Source organism: Triticum urartu, chromosome 4 (assembly GCF_003073215.2).
Source record: "Triticum urartu cultivar G1812 chromosome 4, Tu2.1, whole genome shotgun sequence".
In the NCBI taxonomy this organism is placed as follows: Eukaryota; Viridiplantae; Streptophyta; class Magnoliopsida; order Poales; family Poaceae; genus Triticum; species Triticum urartu.
In genome coordinates this window covers 304,999,241-305,014,444 of record NC_053025.1, presented here as the reverse complement: position 1 = coordinate 305,014,444, position 15,204 = coordinate 304,999,241, and the positions used below count along the sequence as shown (strand labels likewise).

General features: G+C 44.8%; 1 protein-coding gene across 1 annotated transcript; it reads right to left on the bottom strand.

Moving 5' to 3' along the window:
• Window positions 1-879: 879 nt before the first annotated feature.
• On the bottom strand, window positions 880-4,547 carry LOC125551551 (XIAP-associated factor 1-like). The gene is made up of 5 exons (XM_048714804.1): window positions 4,338-4,547; window positions 2,802-2,937; window positions 1,993-2,130; window positions 1,778-1,899; window positions 880-1,301 (listed from the first exon to the last, which is right to left on the bottom strand). The coding sequence occupies exons 1-5, from the start codon at window positions 4,403-4,405 to the stop codon at window positions 1,142-1,144; spliced, it is 624 nt and encodes a 207-aa protein (XP_048570761.1). The 5' UTR covers window positions 4,406-4,547; the 3' UTR covers window positions 880-1,141.
• Window positions 4,548-15,204: the final 10,657 nt, after the last annotated feature.

The following is a 15,204-nucleotide window of genomic DNA, read 5'->3' as shown; positions in this document are numbered from 1 at the left end:
CATCCGCACCAAAATAGCTACAGGACTGAAGTCATTTCATCGACAACAACTTACCACGGTATTAAATGCTTTCTCCAAAAATTATCACACTACGGGCAAATTGTCGGTGGGAGCTCACTACTTCCTGGGTTGCTCCACACAGACCAAATATCATGAGCAACTCCGATTCAAAAACGGTGTTACAAGAAATTTTTGAACTGAAACTAGAGTGTGTGAAAGTGTGTCTTCTTTTACGGTTATGGTCGCACGAACGAAACAAAATAAATAATGGAATAAAAAATATATCAGACATAGCATTTTCCATTGATTACCATTTGTCATAGGCTTGAAGGTAAAAAGCGTGAGCAAGCACTACGCAAAGAAAACAACCCAAAGGTGAAAGGCGCCACTTCATTGAAGCAACACAATCAGGCTGAGGCTTCACACTCAGAAATGACCAGGGCGTGCTGCTGTAGCAGGTAACCTTGAGCATGTTTTAAACCCACGACATGCTGAATTTCTAGCTTTTCAACAAGTTGTATTCAAATGGCTGTCAAAAAGTGATGTTTGAAACAGATTGCATGGTGTTGATGCAAGCTGTTGTTAGTGATGAATATGACTGATTTCTTATACATGTGGGCTTAAGGGTTAAGTGATGTTTCCACAGTGCATTGTAAGCGCGAATGTCATGTAGCAGCAGAGTGTTCTGATAATTGGCAAGGCCAATTTCCCAAGTTTGTATTAGAAGGCTGGTTTGTCAGATTGACCTATTTGATGGCAGAGATTTGTTGGATCTGCCCCCCTTGGGTCTTTTTATATCGGTATATATAGATTAATGGAATGCGTTGTCTTCCTTCAAAAAGAAAATCAACGGCAGTACCAACATTGCAACAGTACATCTATGCCAAGTCCACCCAGTAAGGTCCAACTGAAAAAGGACTACAAATAGTTTCTTTCAAACGTTTAAACATAGCACTGAGAACAACAAATATTTGGATGGTTATTTCGATTCTTCCAACAAGGCCATGACTGGAACTGTACTCTTAAGCAAGCAAGACGTGCCAACTGAAAAAGGGGATAACATCATACATCAAGAGATTATATTATCTATCATACTACTGTTGAAAACAACTCTGACATATGAAGTCCATGGCTGCCAGACCTAGAAACTCTCCTTCTGGAACAGTATTGATCCAACCATGACGGCGATTCCAGTTACAGCAACCGTAAAGAGAAGTCGCCTGTGTTGTGCAGCAGGCACAGCACGCGCTGGTCGTACCGGTAGAGGAGGCCGCACTTCTCTCTCTGGAAAGGTTCTGGCACTGAAATTTCAAACATCTGGTTAGCTAAGAGGTCTACTATAGTATCTTCAAAATTCTAGCAACAATATACTTGCTTATAAAATCAAAACAAAAAAACATCAACATACAGGATCTACGAAAAGGTTATCATCTTTGACTTGTAACCTAATCAAATTTTGAAGTGATTTTGAATTACATTGACTAAGTATGTAAGGATCCCGTCTAGGATATACTCCCTCCGTCCCATAATATAAGAACATTTTTGACACTAGCGTAGTGTTAAAAACGCTCTTATATTATGGGACGGAGGGAGTACTATTTGCAGATAATGGATTGCATTTAGTTTAGCAACACAAATAAAGATCACTGAAAACAAGTAGTCAATAATGTATAGACTGAGCAACACTAATCTTTAAATGGATCATACATTGTACGATACCCGATAACCAAAATAACAAAATTCAACAACTCCTTGGGACATGTGGGAACATGTTTACCTTGATGATTCTTCAGAACCATTTGAGCTAACGTGGCACTGCATTTCGTGCCCTATCCATTCACGAAGTCTAATATACTTCTTGCATGTTTGACAAAACTCCGTTCGGTTTCCACATACATCCTGTATCTCAAACTACTATGATCAGAACAAATCGACATGTATCAAACAAATTCAAATAAATATGTACCTTCAAAGGTAAACAACAAACTACACCTGATGTTCATGAATATCAATTGCAGGCAATTCGTACTCACAATATGCACACGCAACCATCCTTTGTGTGCACTGTTCACTTTTATGAAGATCAAGTATCTCCGATCGCAAGGTTTCTTTGCACAGGGAGCAATTTACCTGCATTTGATAAGATAAACTTATTGCACATGTACAACAGAAAAAAAAAACAGAAGCTGTTATCAAAATCCTGGAATATGTGCATTTTGCATTAGCTCCTGGTTTCAATTGTGATAAAATTAGCATAGCTGAAGAAATGTGCCTTTCTTATTTGCAGGTACAAGAAAAGGCGAACAAGCTAAGGAGATGTGTGTCCAGTTTATACAAGTACAAGAAGAAGATAACTAGCCATCATGTGCTGGAAGAAGAATATTATTTCCTATAATTTTGATTCTAACACGACTTGGTTTCTATACTTGTTGCAGCTAGTAGCTTAGACTTCGTGTCACATTAGCTTCAGTTTCTTTTGGCTATGTTTTAAAACTCTGTCATGCGCTTTCTTACTCTCTACCTTAAATATCACTTGCAGCCACCAAAATGAACTTAACAGGGAATCAATTGTGTAATTGATGAAGTCTTCTATACACTTTAGATAAGATATAGAATATGCACCACCAAAATGAAAAATGTAGCATAAACTACACAAAGAGAACCAACATTATGGCATAATCTTCTGAAATACACAATGAGAACCAACATTATGGCATAATCTTCTGAAAACTAAAAACGTGGCATTTAGGATCAGACTGCAAAACTCAAAACATGCATTTAGAATCAGACTGCAAACATACCGGAGCATGATTTTCATTGTAGTGTTCTTCCATAAGCTTCCTGGGAACCATTTCTCCACAGTGCTCGCACTTTTGAAGGTTACGAGCACAGTGTACGGAATGCAAGTCGATGTTTGATGATGGAATTTCTCGTTGACTGGAGAAAAGAAGATGCAAAAACTAAAATTGTTAACCAACTTGTGACATTGCCAGACCCAAGATGGTCTGAAGACTAAATTCAGACAAGTATTCACTGAATAACAGAACTTAGCAAAAGTTGAGCTTGATTGCGAGGAAGTTAGAACGAGTTCTGATCAATGTTTTAAATAGCGGGCTATGGTATATAGTGGCAGCCCTTAAAAACAGCTATAGCAGCGAGGAACACTGGCGGCTAGGGTTTACCCCAATGCAAGCAGAATGTCCCGGAAGGCTCTAGAATCCTGGCTGTATAGCCTTACAAGATTGTAGGAAACAAAAGAAAAGCAGATGGGGCAGTTGGCCACTGTAGCCCTTTTGCTGGAAAGCAAACAACAACCCTAACGCCTTCCAGCCATCCGATGAAGAATTGACGTCGTCTTGATCATCTTCAACAGTGAAGCGGTAAGGAGGAACTAAAGACATTGGATGATAGATGGACGGCCCACAGTGCTTCGTGCCAGCGGATCATGATTCAAACTTAACTCAACTAGTTCTCAGTGTCGAAATATTCTGAGAAATACCGCTATGGTCCTGGCAGATATCAATCAAACTACAACAATAGAAGTCATAGACTGTGAAGAGCTTGATTGAGAGTTTTTTTTTTGACACAACTGACAGTGGTAGTTAGAAGCAATCCAGATCGATAAGGTACTGATCCCATAGCTCTACCAACTAATACTAGGTTCATCCTTTATACTTGTGATTAGAATATGATGCCAAAAGCAAATAATGCATACTTAATATAAAGAAATATATTAACAATGTCCTGGCATCAATGATCACGAATTATAATCTAATCCGTTTAATATCTTTTCTCCAACTAACAAATGGATTGCTTTGAAACAATAGTTGTTCAAACCTACTCCATCAGGAACCTCCGTTAAGTAAGTAGAGAAACCAAGCATCAGAGTACTTTCCCTTCCACTCAGTTTGATGGTTTCTCATGGAAGTTAATATTAGCAAGTATGACCAGGCATTGGCGGGACAAGATGGTCTAGCACATCATGCAAGATGCTACATCGGTTGCTAGTGTGACCTTTTTCAATAAGCTGCACAATGAACACATTCTCAGGAGTACCGACGGTCACCTATCCAGCCGGCTTATAACTAGCAAACGCGGAAACCTAGTTTGTCCAAGAAAGTCTGTTTAATCGTGTGGGCGTGTGGCACGCTCGAGTAATTAATCCAATACACAACCTCGATCTTTCAGGACCAATCAAACCGGGTCTTCCTTAGCTCAGATCCAAAACGAAGAGAGCGCACGATATGTAATCGTCCTGAAACGACGCACGCACGCACGCACGCCACCAAAGAAGAGGCGAAGAGGTAGCGGCGCGGAACGGGAACAGGGTAACCAACCAGTGGGCGCAGGTGGAGGTGGCGACGACGGCGGCGATATGAGAGCCGGCGTCTGCCATGGCGCTCATCTTGGGGCCGGAGGGACGGATCGCGCTCTCCTGTGGCACACTCCCTCGTTCCCGATCGGACAGGCGAGTGCTGCGGTGGTCCAGCGGGGACGGCGCGGAGCGGAGGGGGACCTTGGTGGGTGGGTGGCCGGAGGCGGAGGGATGGGAAAGGGAGAATTTATGGCGAGAGGAAAGAGATCGGGTCTGGTCTCTGTCCGGAGGATGAACACAATGATAATAACGTACCCGTGCGTTGCAATAGAAAAAATGAATCTTTGCATAAAGATCTTTCATAAAATGATAGTGACGGAAGCGCGAAGAACGATCATACATTAGATAATAATGCTACACAACCATTTTTAAAGATCAGATTTGACCCTTTTTAAAAAAAACCAAGTTCGCATTTTAATAAATTATATGCACCACAAAAAGATATGTCGTACCTTCAATGATGATGGTCGCGTACTACCATTTTTCCTAACCATATTACCAGTTTTCGAGATATAGAGGACATATTTATTATATATAAGAACACTGATTGTGACTAACTTATCCCATCACTTCTCTGTCTAACTATACAGATCTATTGAATAAGTATAACTAAATTGTATCAAGCAAAATATAGTAAAATAACTTGAAGATATTATTATCAAAGTCTTTTTTTGAAATGTTTATTGTTAAAGGTTAAGACAATACAAAGCACTTACCTATCACAGGCTGGAATTGAGTAACTCAACAATCGTCAAAACAAACATCTGTGATGTCAGAAATTTTAACTTGACCGAAGAAAACATCATCATTTCAAGCATAATCCATGCAAAGTTTGCATTCAGTTATATCTATACTTATTTCCGAATGTTCAAAAGGTATTGTCTCGTCTCAAACATTCCATCAGACTTAGCGAATACTATGGACAATATACACCTTGTGAACATAGTCAGGAGAAAGACTGGCAAAGAAGAAACCGCCCTCAGGCAACTAAAAACACCAAAAATAAGGCAGCGGCGAGGAAAGCGTTTACCTACAGTGCAAATATCGGTGACGTCCCCATATCCCACCCTCCCTCCCCCCAGAAAGTGGAAGGAGGGGGTGTGTCCTTGGTGCTCACTGATGCCTTGGTAGGAGCGACATAGGCATGTCCGATGAACCCAGTTTCATTTATGGCCATAATTACCTGCCCGGAAGGAATCCTGGTTGGGCAACGACCAGTCGTGCTCGTCGACAACATGCTCCTCCAACACATCCTCCGACTCATGTCTAATTTCTCCTTGTCCATCCCCTTTCAGTACTCCGTCGTCGGTACTCCCTCGTACTCGCAAACCAGTATGATCATTGCTTGAAATCGCATCTTGGATCTGCCGAGATATCCACGATTTCCCCTGGCACGCCCCTGCTTTGCGCCTTTAGAGCTACTCCTCTAGCATGTTCGACATTTGGCATTTGTTTCCTCTAAAGTGCAAAACCCACATACTTTCAGGCTTTATCAATTACACTTATCCATGACGATGAAGAATGTTAGATTCAGTTGCCATCAATTAGTTCTTGTTCTTTATTTTCATTTAGCTACCTATCCTAGCTAGGAGATATTGAGATGGCAGCCAGCTGCATTGCAGAGGTTCGACGGTTTGACAGAGTTAGAACTCAAAGCGAATATTGCACACAGCAAGTCCTTTTGTTCAGACATTCCACTGATTGAGCAGATTAAGGAAAACAATCAGCACATGCTAAATGGTGTACGCTGTCTCAAAATCAAATAAAAGGATTAAGAGGCGCAATCTGATACATCTGATTGTGTAATGAAGTCTGCAAAAAACAACTACTTCAGAGGTGCCCTGAATCAGCAGAAAATTATGCCAAATGCCATTTTTTTAGAAGACTACCAGCTCCAGCATGTGGCGGTGGCAGCCACCATGGCGTCATCGCTGCAATAGACGTTACTGGAGCCCGTCCTGTAATCAGCTAACCGGATAATGAAAAATTTGAACCAAATCCGTCCTCCACGTCTGCTTCCAACTTGGGCAGAGCACACGCCCACCACACCACCACACAAGACACGACATCCCTGCCGTGATGTGCAACAGGGTCATCCCGTCGATGGAACGCTATGCGCGCATGCCCCCTTGTTAATCATTATGGCGTCCATGGTGTGCACGGAGGAGGCGAGCCCCCCTGTGCCCCTGTGGTGGGAAGGTCGTTCCCTGACATTGAGAGTTGGATGGTGGGACAAGAAACTGGAGATAGGGTTCGGGATGTGAGATCGCCTAGTGGAGATGACCAGGCACGGAGGAGGCTTCGAGCGCTTCATAGAGGAACGTCAACGCGGACTATGGGTCGGGGTGCCCCCTGCACCGTAGCCTCAATCTGTGCGGTGGAGAGAGCGGCTTCATCTCTAAGGAGGTCGTCGAGATCGTCGCGCGGGCACCTGCAACAAAGCGCAACTGGTTTCTCAATCAACCGCTCTCGATGCACCGAGCACCACGGCTTGAAAGCCGGCGCCATGTTTGGATCGAAGATGAACCTGAGTTTTCATGGATGTATCCCCTTTGCTCCTTTGAGTTGTTTTTTTTCTTTTGAGAAGTGCTGCTTCGAGTTGTAGATCGAATCGCTAGCTGTGTGCTCGGATTTTGACTTTCTCTCCTGGATGGACTGGGCCAACAGACTATTTGGATGGAAGCCCACACCCAACATCAATCGTTCTCCTCCCTGATGGAAAAAGTGGGTAGACCACAAACCTTTTTTGTTCCTGGATCGAAGAGGTAATATTTTGAATCAAAAGGAAGGAGATCGGGTCTACTGCAGGGAAATAAAACGGGACATATGGAGAACTATGAAAGGCTCCGTAATTTATTATTAGGTAAAGATATGTTATTAGTAGACTGTCCATGCGTTGTCATGGCTCAATAAATGAATTTGTAAACAAAATGATCATTTTCCTTCCCATGAATGAGCACATTGCATGTGCACATAATATTCAACCATACCAAAATTGCAAGCATCTTCTCTCTATTCTTACAAACACCACACACCCTTTTAGCTGCTTTTTCCCACCGAACTTGTTGTCCATCACCTCCTCTATCCAGCAACATTCATCCTCTCAATCTATTTGAAGGAAATATGCCCTAGAGGCAATAATAAAGTTGTTATTTATATTTCCTTATATCATGATAAATGTTTATTATTCATGCTATAATTGTATTAACCGGAAACTTAGTACATGTGTGAATACATAGACAAACAGAACGTCACTAGTATGCCTCTACTTGACTAGTTCGTTGAATCAATGATGGTTATGTTTCCTAACCATAGACATGAGTTGTCATTTGATTAACGGGATCACATCATTAGAGAATGATGTGATTAACTTGACCCATCTGTTAGCTTAGCACGATGATCATTTAGTTTGTTGCTATTGCTTTCTCCATAACTTATACATGTTCCTATGACTATGAGATCCTGCAACTCCCGAATGTCGGAGGAACACTTTGTGTGCTACCAAACGTCACAACGTAACTGGGTAATTATAAAGGTGCTCTACAGGTGTCTCCTATGGTGTTTGTTGAGTTGGCATAGATCGATATTAGGATTTGTCACTCCAATTGTCGGAGAGGTATCTCTGGGCCCTCTCGGTAATGCACATCACTATAAGCCTTGCAAGCAATGTGACTAATGAGTTAGTTATGGGATGATGCATTACGGAACGAGTAAAGAGACTTGCCGGTAACGAGATTGAACTAGGTATTGAGATACCGACGATCGAATCTCGGGCAAGTAACATACCGATGACAAAGGGAACAACGTATATCATTATGCGTATGACCGATAAAGATTTTCATAGAATATGTGGGAGCCAATATGAACATCCAGGTTCCGCTATTGGCTATTGACCGGAGACGTGTCTCGGTCATGTCTACATAGTTCTCAAACCCGTAGGGTCCACACGCTTAACGTTCGGTGACAATCGGCATTATGAGTTTATGTGTTTTGATGTACCGAAGGTAGTTCGGAGTCCCGGATATGATCACGGACATGACGAGGAGTCTTGCAATGGTCGAGACATAAAGATTAATATATTGGATGACTGTATTCGAACACCGGATGAGTTTCGGGGTCATTGGATAATTATCAGAGTGCCGGGGGGGGGGGGTTATCGGAACCCCCGGGGAACTAACGGGCCAGCATGGGCCTTGTGTGAGAGAGAGGAGGGGCCACGGGGCTGCCCCCCCTTGGGAGTCCGAATTGGACAAGGAGGGGGCGGCGCCCCCTCTTTCCCTCCCTCCCTCCCTCTCTTTCCTTCCCCCTCCTTCTTCCTAGTTGGACTAGGAAAGGGGGAGTCCTACTCCTACTAGGAGGAGGACTCCTCTCTCTCCTTGGCGCACCCCAAGGCCAGCCTACCTCCCCCTTGCTCCTTTATATACGGGGACAGGGGGCACCCTAGGACACACAAGTTGATCATTGATCCCTTAGCTGTGTGTGGTGCCCCCTCCACTATAGTCCACCTCGGTCATATCGTAGCGGTGCTTAGGCGAAGCCCTGTTCCGGTAGCATCATCATCACCATCATCACGCCTTCATGCTGATGAAGCTCTCCCTTAACACTCTGCTGGATTGTGAGTTCGTGGGACGTCGTCGTGCTGAACGTGTGCAGATCGCGGAGGTGCCGTACTTTTGGTACTAGGACCGGTCGATCATGAAGACGTACGACTACATCAACCACGTTGTCATAACGCTTCCGCTTATGGTCTACGAGGGTACGTGGAGAACACTCTCCCCTCTCTTTGCTATGCATCACCATGATCTTGCGTGTGCGTAGGAATTTTTTTGAAATTACTGCGTTCCCCAACAGTGGCATCCGAGCCAGGGTTATGCATAGATGTTATATGCACGAGTAGAATACAAAGGAGTTGTGCGCGTGGGTATATTTATATTGCTTGTAGTCACTAGTTGATTCTTCATTCGGCAGTATTGTTGGATGAAGCGGCCCAGACCGACATTACGCGTATGCTTACGCGAGACTGGTTCTACCGATGTGCTTCGCACACAGGTGGCTAGTGGGTGTCAGTTTCTCCAACTTTAGTTGAATCGGATTCAATGAACAGGGTTCTTTCTAAAGATCAAAAAGCAATCATTATACCGCGTTATGGTTTTTAATGCGTAGGTAAGAACGGTTCTTGCTCAGCCCGTAGCAGCCACGTAAAACTTGCAACAACGTTGTAACACCGCGGATATGATTTTCCTTTTATGTACTCCAACTCTTGCCGTTTCTGGCCTTAAGTTATTTTATTTTCTCGAGTTCGGGTTTTTGTCTCCGTGTGTTGTTGTCGTTGTCATGCATCTCATATCATGTCATCATGTGCATTGCATTTGCATACGTGTTCATTTCATGCATCCGAGCACTTTCCCCGTTGTCCGTTTTGCATTCCGGCGCCCCGTTCTCCTCCGGTGGTCATTTCTACCTTTTCTTTCGTGTGTGGGGATTAAACATTTCCGAATTGGACCGAGACTTGCCAAGCGGCCTTGGTTTACTACCGGTAGACCGCCTGTTAAGTTCCGTACCATTTGGACTTCGTTTGATGCTCCAACGGTTAACCGAGGGACCGAAAAGGCCTCGTGTGTGTTGCAGCCCAACACCCCTACAATTTGGCCCAAAACCCACCAAAACCCTCTCCATCATCTAGAGCGTTCGATCACGATCGCGTGGCCGAAAACCGCACCTCATTTGGACTCTCCTAGCTCCCTCTATCTATAAATAGGTGCACTCCCCCGAAAATTCCGGATCCCTAACCCTAGCCCCGCTCCTCTCCGCGCGCCGGACGTGTCCGTGGGCGCCGGACAACTTCCGCCGCCACCGCCGCCCAACCGAGAGCCGCCACGTGGCAGCGTCGGCCACCTCCCACCGCGCGGCCCGGCAAGCCCGCCGCGGGCCCTCTCGGCCCGTTCCCTCAGCGCCGCCCGAGCCGCCTCTTCCTCCGCCCGGCGCCACCGCGCCTCCTCGCTGGCGGCCTCTGCCCCGCCGTGCCGCACCGTGCCGGCCACCGCCCGGCGTCGGCCGGACCTCGCCGCCGCGCGCCCGAGCCGCGGGAGCCGAGCCCCGCCGCCGTCTGCACCAACTCCGGCCCCGGCTCTGGCCTCTCCTTCCTCTTCCCCGAGCTCCGGCGTCGTCCCCGCCCCCGGTGAACAGTTTCCGGCGATCCTCGTAATCCGCGCTCGGCGGGATCTAGATCTGGGAATAGATCCGGTTCACTTTTGCCCCGAAACCCTAATTATTTTGCTATGTTCATCGTGCCATAACTTTGCATCCTTAGCTCCGTTTTGGGCATATAGCATATCAAAATGATCGTCTCACAGAGTACATCATTTCATCTCATTGCATCATTTTCATTTGAGTTCATCTGGATGCCCGAAATTCTGTTGGAAGAATGCTATTTGAGATAATTGTCAGATCTGCTACGCCAATTAGATATTTGTCGTTTTTGCCATGATTAATGTGTGCATGATATGCCCCTGAGCTCTACATGAGTTTTGTTATATTTTTTGCCATCTATCCAGAGGTGCAACCCATCTATTTTTGTGATGTGTGTGGTGACTAGCACAATCTTACAAAGTGGTGCATTCGTTAATGCTGATTTCAGGGACTTAGCAATTCCACAAAGTCCTTGATCTGTTTATCTCAATATGCCATATGCTCATGTTGTTTCCTAGTGATCTGTGCCTCTTTTGAGGATGATCAGTAAGGATGCTTTGTTAATATTGTAGTGCTCTATCCATCCATGTCTTTGTTTGCAATTATGGAGCACCCTAGCTTGAGTCAATCGAGCTCTACTTTTGCTATTTCATGAATCTGGGCAGATTGTCTACTTGTTAGCGATTTTGCCGAGGATGTTGTAGTTGATCCGTGCATGCTATGTTATTGTTCTTGCCATGTCTAGCTTATATAATGTGTATTTTTGATGGGTGCATGCTTAGATTGTCATGACATGCTCTGTAGTGAGTGCGTCGAGCTCGTTAACATGCCTACTTGATATCTGATTTTTGCATGTTCCAGTTTTCACTAAGTCTGAGAACTGATTATGTTTTTGCCATGTTCACATGCTTGCAAATGTATTTTCTGATCCCTTTTGGCTCAAGGTCACTAAGGGATTTTTGTTAAGCTCTTTGAGTAGCTCCATGCCATGCTTTACTTTGCCATGTTAAGGCCCTGTAGCATATAGTTGTCATACTACCAAGTGTGCTACCTGATCTGAAATTCCAGACAAGTGTTAATTTCACTAAGTCTGTGATCTGTTCTCCAAATGCATTTTTGCCATGCTTGTTTGAACCTGTTAATGGATGAATTGGCCGTAGCTCAGTGTTCATCTTTTGTTAAGCATCATGAAAGAATCCCTTTCATGTATCTTGTTGCCATGTTTGAGTGCTGTAGCATGTTCATCTTGTTGCATTTAGATGGCTACTTGCTGTAAATCGCAGACCGGTGCCATATTTGAATTGCTTGCCTTTTCCAAACCGTAACTCCGATTCCGGCGTTCTTTATATCGTTTTCAAGCGATTTGACCTCACCTTTCCAGTGGCACACTTGGGTTTCTAAGTTGAGGCCAGATTCATTCATTCCTTGTCAAATCTTGCATATGCATCACATATCGCATCCCGCATAGCATACCATGTTTGCATCATGTTGTTTGAGCTTTGCACGTGGTTGATTTTGTTCCGTTTGCTTGTTTGTCTTGTTTGGGTAGATCCGGGAGACGAGTTCGCTAACGAGGAGCCCGTTGAGTTTGCTTTCGAGGATCCAGTCAACTCTGACAACTTTGCAGGCAAGATGATCATACCCTCGAAATCACTACTATCTTTGCTTTGCTAGATGCTCGCTCTTTTGCTATGCCTATGCTACGATGCCTACCACTTGCTTATCACGCCTCCCAAATTGCCATGTCAAACCTCTAACCCACCATGTCCTAGCAAACCGTTGATTGGCTATGTTACTACTTTGCTCGGCCCCTCTTATAGCGTTGTTAGTTGCAGGTGAAGATTGGAGACCGTTCCTTGTTGGAACATTTTTTACTTGTTGGGATATCATTATATTATCTTGTTATCTTAATGCATCTAAATACTTGGTAAAGGGTGGAAGGCTCGGCCTCTCGCCTAGTGTTTTGTTCCACTCTTGCCGCCCTAGTTTCCGTCATATCGGTGTTATGTTCCCGGATTTTGCGTTCCTTATGCGGTTGGGTGATAATGGGACCCCCTTGATAGTTCGCCTTGATTAAAGCTTTTCCAGCAATGCCCAACCTTGGTTTTACCATTTTCCAGCTAGCCTCTTTTTCCCTTGGGTTTTCGAAGCCCGAGGGTCATCTTATTTAAACCCCCCCCCCGGGCCAGTGCTCCTCTGAGTGTTGGTCCGACCGAGTAGACTGCGGGGCCACCTCGGGGTAACTTGAGGGTTGGTTTTACTCGTAGGATGTCTCATTTGAGTGTGCCCTGAGAACGAGATATGTGCAGCTCCTATCGGGATTTGTCGGCACATTTGGGCGGTGTTGCTGGATTTGTTTTAACTTGTCGAAGTGTCTTGTAGAACCAGGATACCGAGTCTGATCGGAACATCTCGGGAGGAGGTCTATTCCTTCGTTGACCGTGAGAGCTTGTCATGGGCTAAGTTGGGACTCCCCTGCAGGGATTTGAACTTTCGAAAGCCGTGCCCGCGGTTATGGGCATATGGGAATTTTTTAATGTCCGATTGTAGATAACGTGAACCTTAACTTAATTAAAATGAATCAGCTGTGTGAGTTACCGTGATGGTGTCTTCTCGGCGGAGTCCGGGAAGTGAACACGGTGTTGGAGTAATGCTTGCCGCAGGTTATTCTCTAGTTATTCATTCGCGCTTTGCCTTCTCTTCTCGCTCTCTTTTGCGAACAGGTTAGCCACCATATATGCTAGTCGCTTGCTGCAGCTCCACATACCTTACCTTGCCTTACCTATAAACTTAAATAGTCTTGATCGCGAGGGTGCGAGATTGCTGAGTCCCTGTGGCTCACAGATTACTTCCAAACCAGATGTAGGACCCGATGACTCCGTTCCAAATGACGCGCTTGAGCTCAAGTGGGAGTTCGACGAGGACTCACGCCGTTACTATGTGTCTTTCCCTGATGATCAGTAGTGGTGCCCAGTTGGGACGATCGGGACCGTGTCGCATGTTGGGTTGATCTTTTATTTTAGCGCCGTAGTCGGGCCATGAGTGTTTGGTTGATGTAATGCTATTTATGTACTTTGATTGACGTGGCGAGTGTAAGCCAACTATGTATCTCCCCTTTTATTATCTATATATTACATGGGATGTTGTAAAGATTGCCTAACTTGCGACATTGCTTTCCATGCGGTTATGCCTCTAAGTCGTGCCTCGACATGTGGGAGATATAGCCGCATTGGGGGCGTTACAAGTTGGTAATCAGAGCCTTCCCCGACCTTAGGAGCCCCCATTGCTTGATCGTTTTTAGCAGCCGTTGTTGAGTCTAGAAAAATGTTTTTGAGTCATTTAGGAATTATATATCGGAGAGTTTAGGAATTCTTTTTACTCCCAGTCTCCTCATCGCTCTGGTAAGGCATCCTGACGTAGAGTTTTGACTCTTCTCTTCTCAAATTTCACAAAAAAAAATTAGGATCACGCGGGTATCTTGGAATCATTCCGATGGTTTTGTGACGAGAACATTGTTCTTGGTGCCTCCTGTCTTTAGGGGTTGTGGCAGTGTCCCGGGGAGTTGAGCTCCGAGGTGTTGTCATCACAATTTTATCGTTGCAGTTCTGGAATACCTGAGTTTAGTACGCCGACATCGAAAATCTCTTTTATGCAGTTCGTTGGTGAGATAACCTCGACGCCACCCAGTACTAGGGCGGGAGTTCGGGAGTATTGCCATAACTTGTATAACGGATGCTTTTCGAAGGTTGAGGTAGATGGTTTCCAAAGTTTTTCTCGGTTATGTGTTGAAGGATGGATACAGCTGGATGTAGGATTTGTTAGATTTGGGTGAGATATTATGCTTCCCCTGTATCCCCAACACCTGATTGCATAACCGGAAAGGTTCGGGAGTTTCATAGGTGGGAATTCTTGTAGCTCTAGTTCTTCTTCCACGGATATTTGGTTTGAGATTGGGATTTCTTACCGAGTATTCGTTCTTGATCCGTACCTTGTTGATTTATTCCTCTACCTAAATTCTAAGTGGCTTCTCAATTTATGGATATGTGACCATTTCAAGTGGAATGCATTCGTTCTTATGTTCGGATGTGAAGACTATATGTTGCAATTTCAACCCGTTTGATTCAGCTTCATTTTATCTGTCAATATGCTAACGGTTGTCACCCTCTTCAGGATGGCTCCCGCTAAGAGCAGCAATCAGAATCAGAATCAAGATCCGCCACCACCTCCACCCCCTCCCGAGGCATGGCAAGCTGTGATGGCCGCAACCAATGCAAACACACAGTTGATCATGCAAATTCTTCAAGAGCGCAATCAAGCGAACCAAGGCAACCAAGGCAACAATCAGAATCTCTTTGCTACACTCAACCAGTTCCTTGCTAACGGGCCAAAGACTTTCAGCAATTGTGTTGAGGCAACTGATGCTGACGATTGGCTCGTGGATCTGTGCAAGCATTTCGAGTGCAGTAACGTCAGGCTTGAGGACTTTGTCAAGTTCGCTTCCTTCCAACTCAAAGACCAAGCTGCAGAATGGTTCCAGCAGTACCAGGATTCAAGAGGAGGCCGTGTGATTACTTGGGATGAATTCCGTCAAGATTTCAAAGCTCATCATATTCCTCAGAGCGTGGTTGAAAGCAAGCATG

Coding starts and splice junctions, on each gene's coding strand:
- LOC125551551 (XM_048714804.1), bottom strand. CDS start 4,405: ATGAGCGCCATGGCAGACGCCGGCTCTCATATCGCCGCCGTCGTCGCC. Junction 2,938..4,337: donor ACCTCCACCTGCGCCCACTG/GTTGGTTACCCT, acceptor TCTTTTCTCCAG/TCAACGAGAAATTCCATCAT. Junction 1,900..1,992: donor TTGATATTCATGAACATCAG/GTGTAGTTTGTT, acceptor TTTGAGATACAG/GATGTATGTGGAAACCGAAC.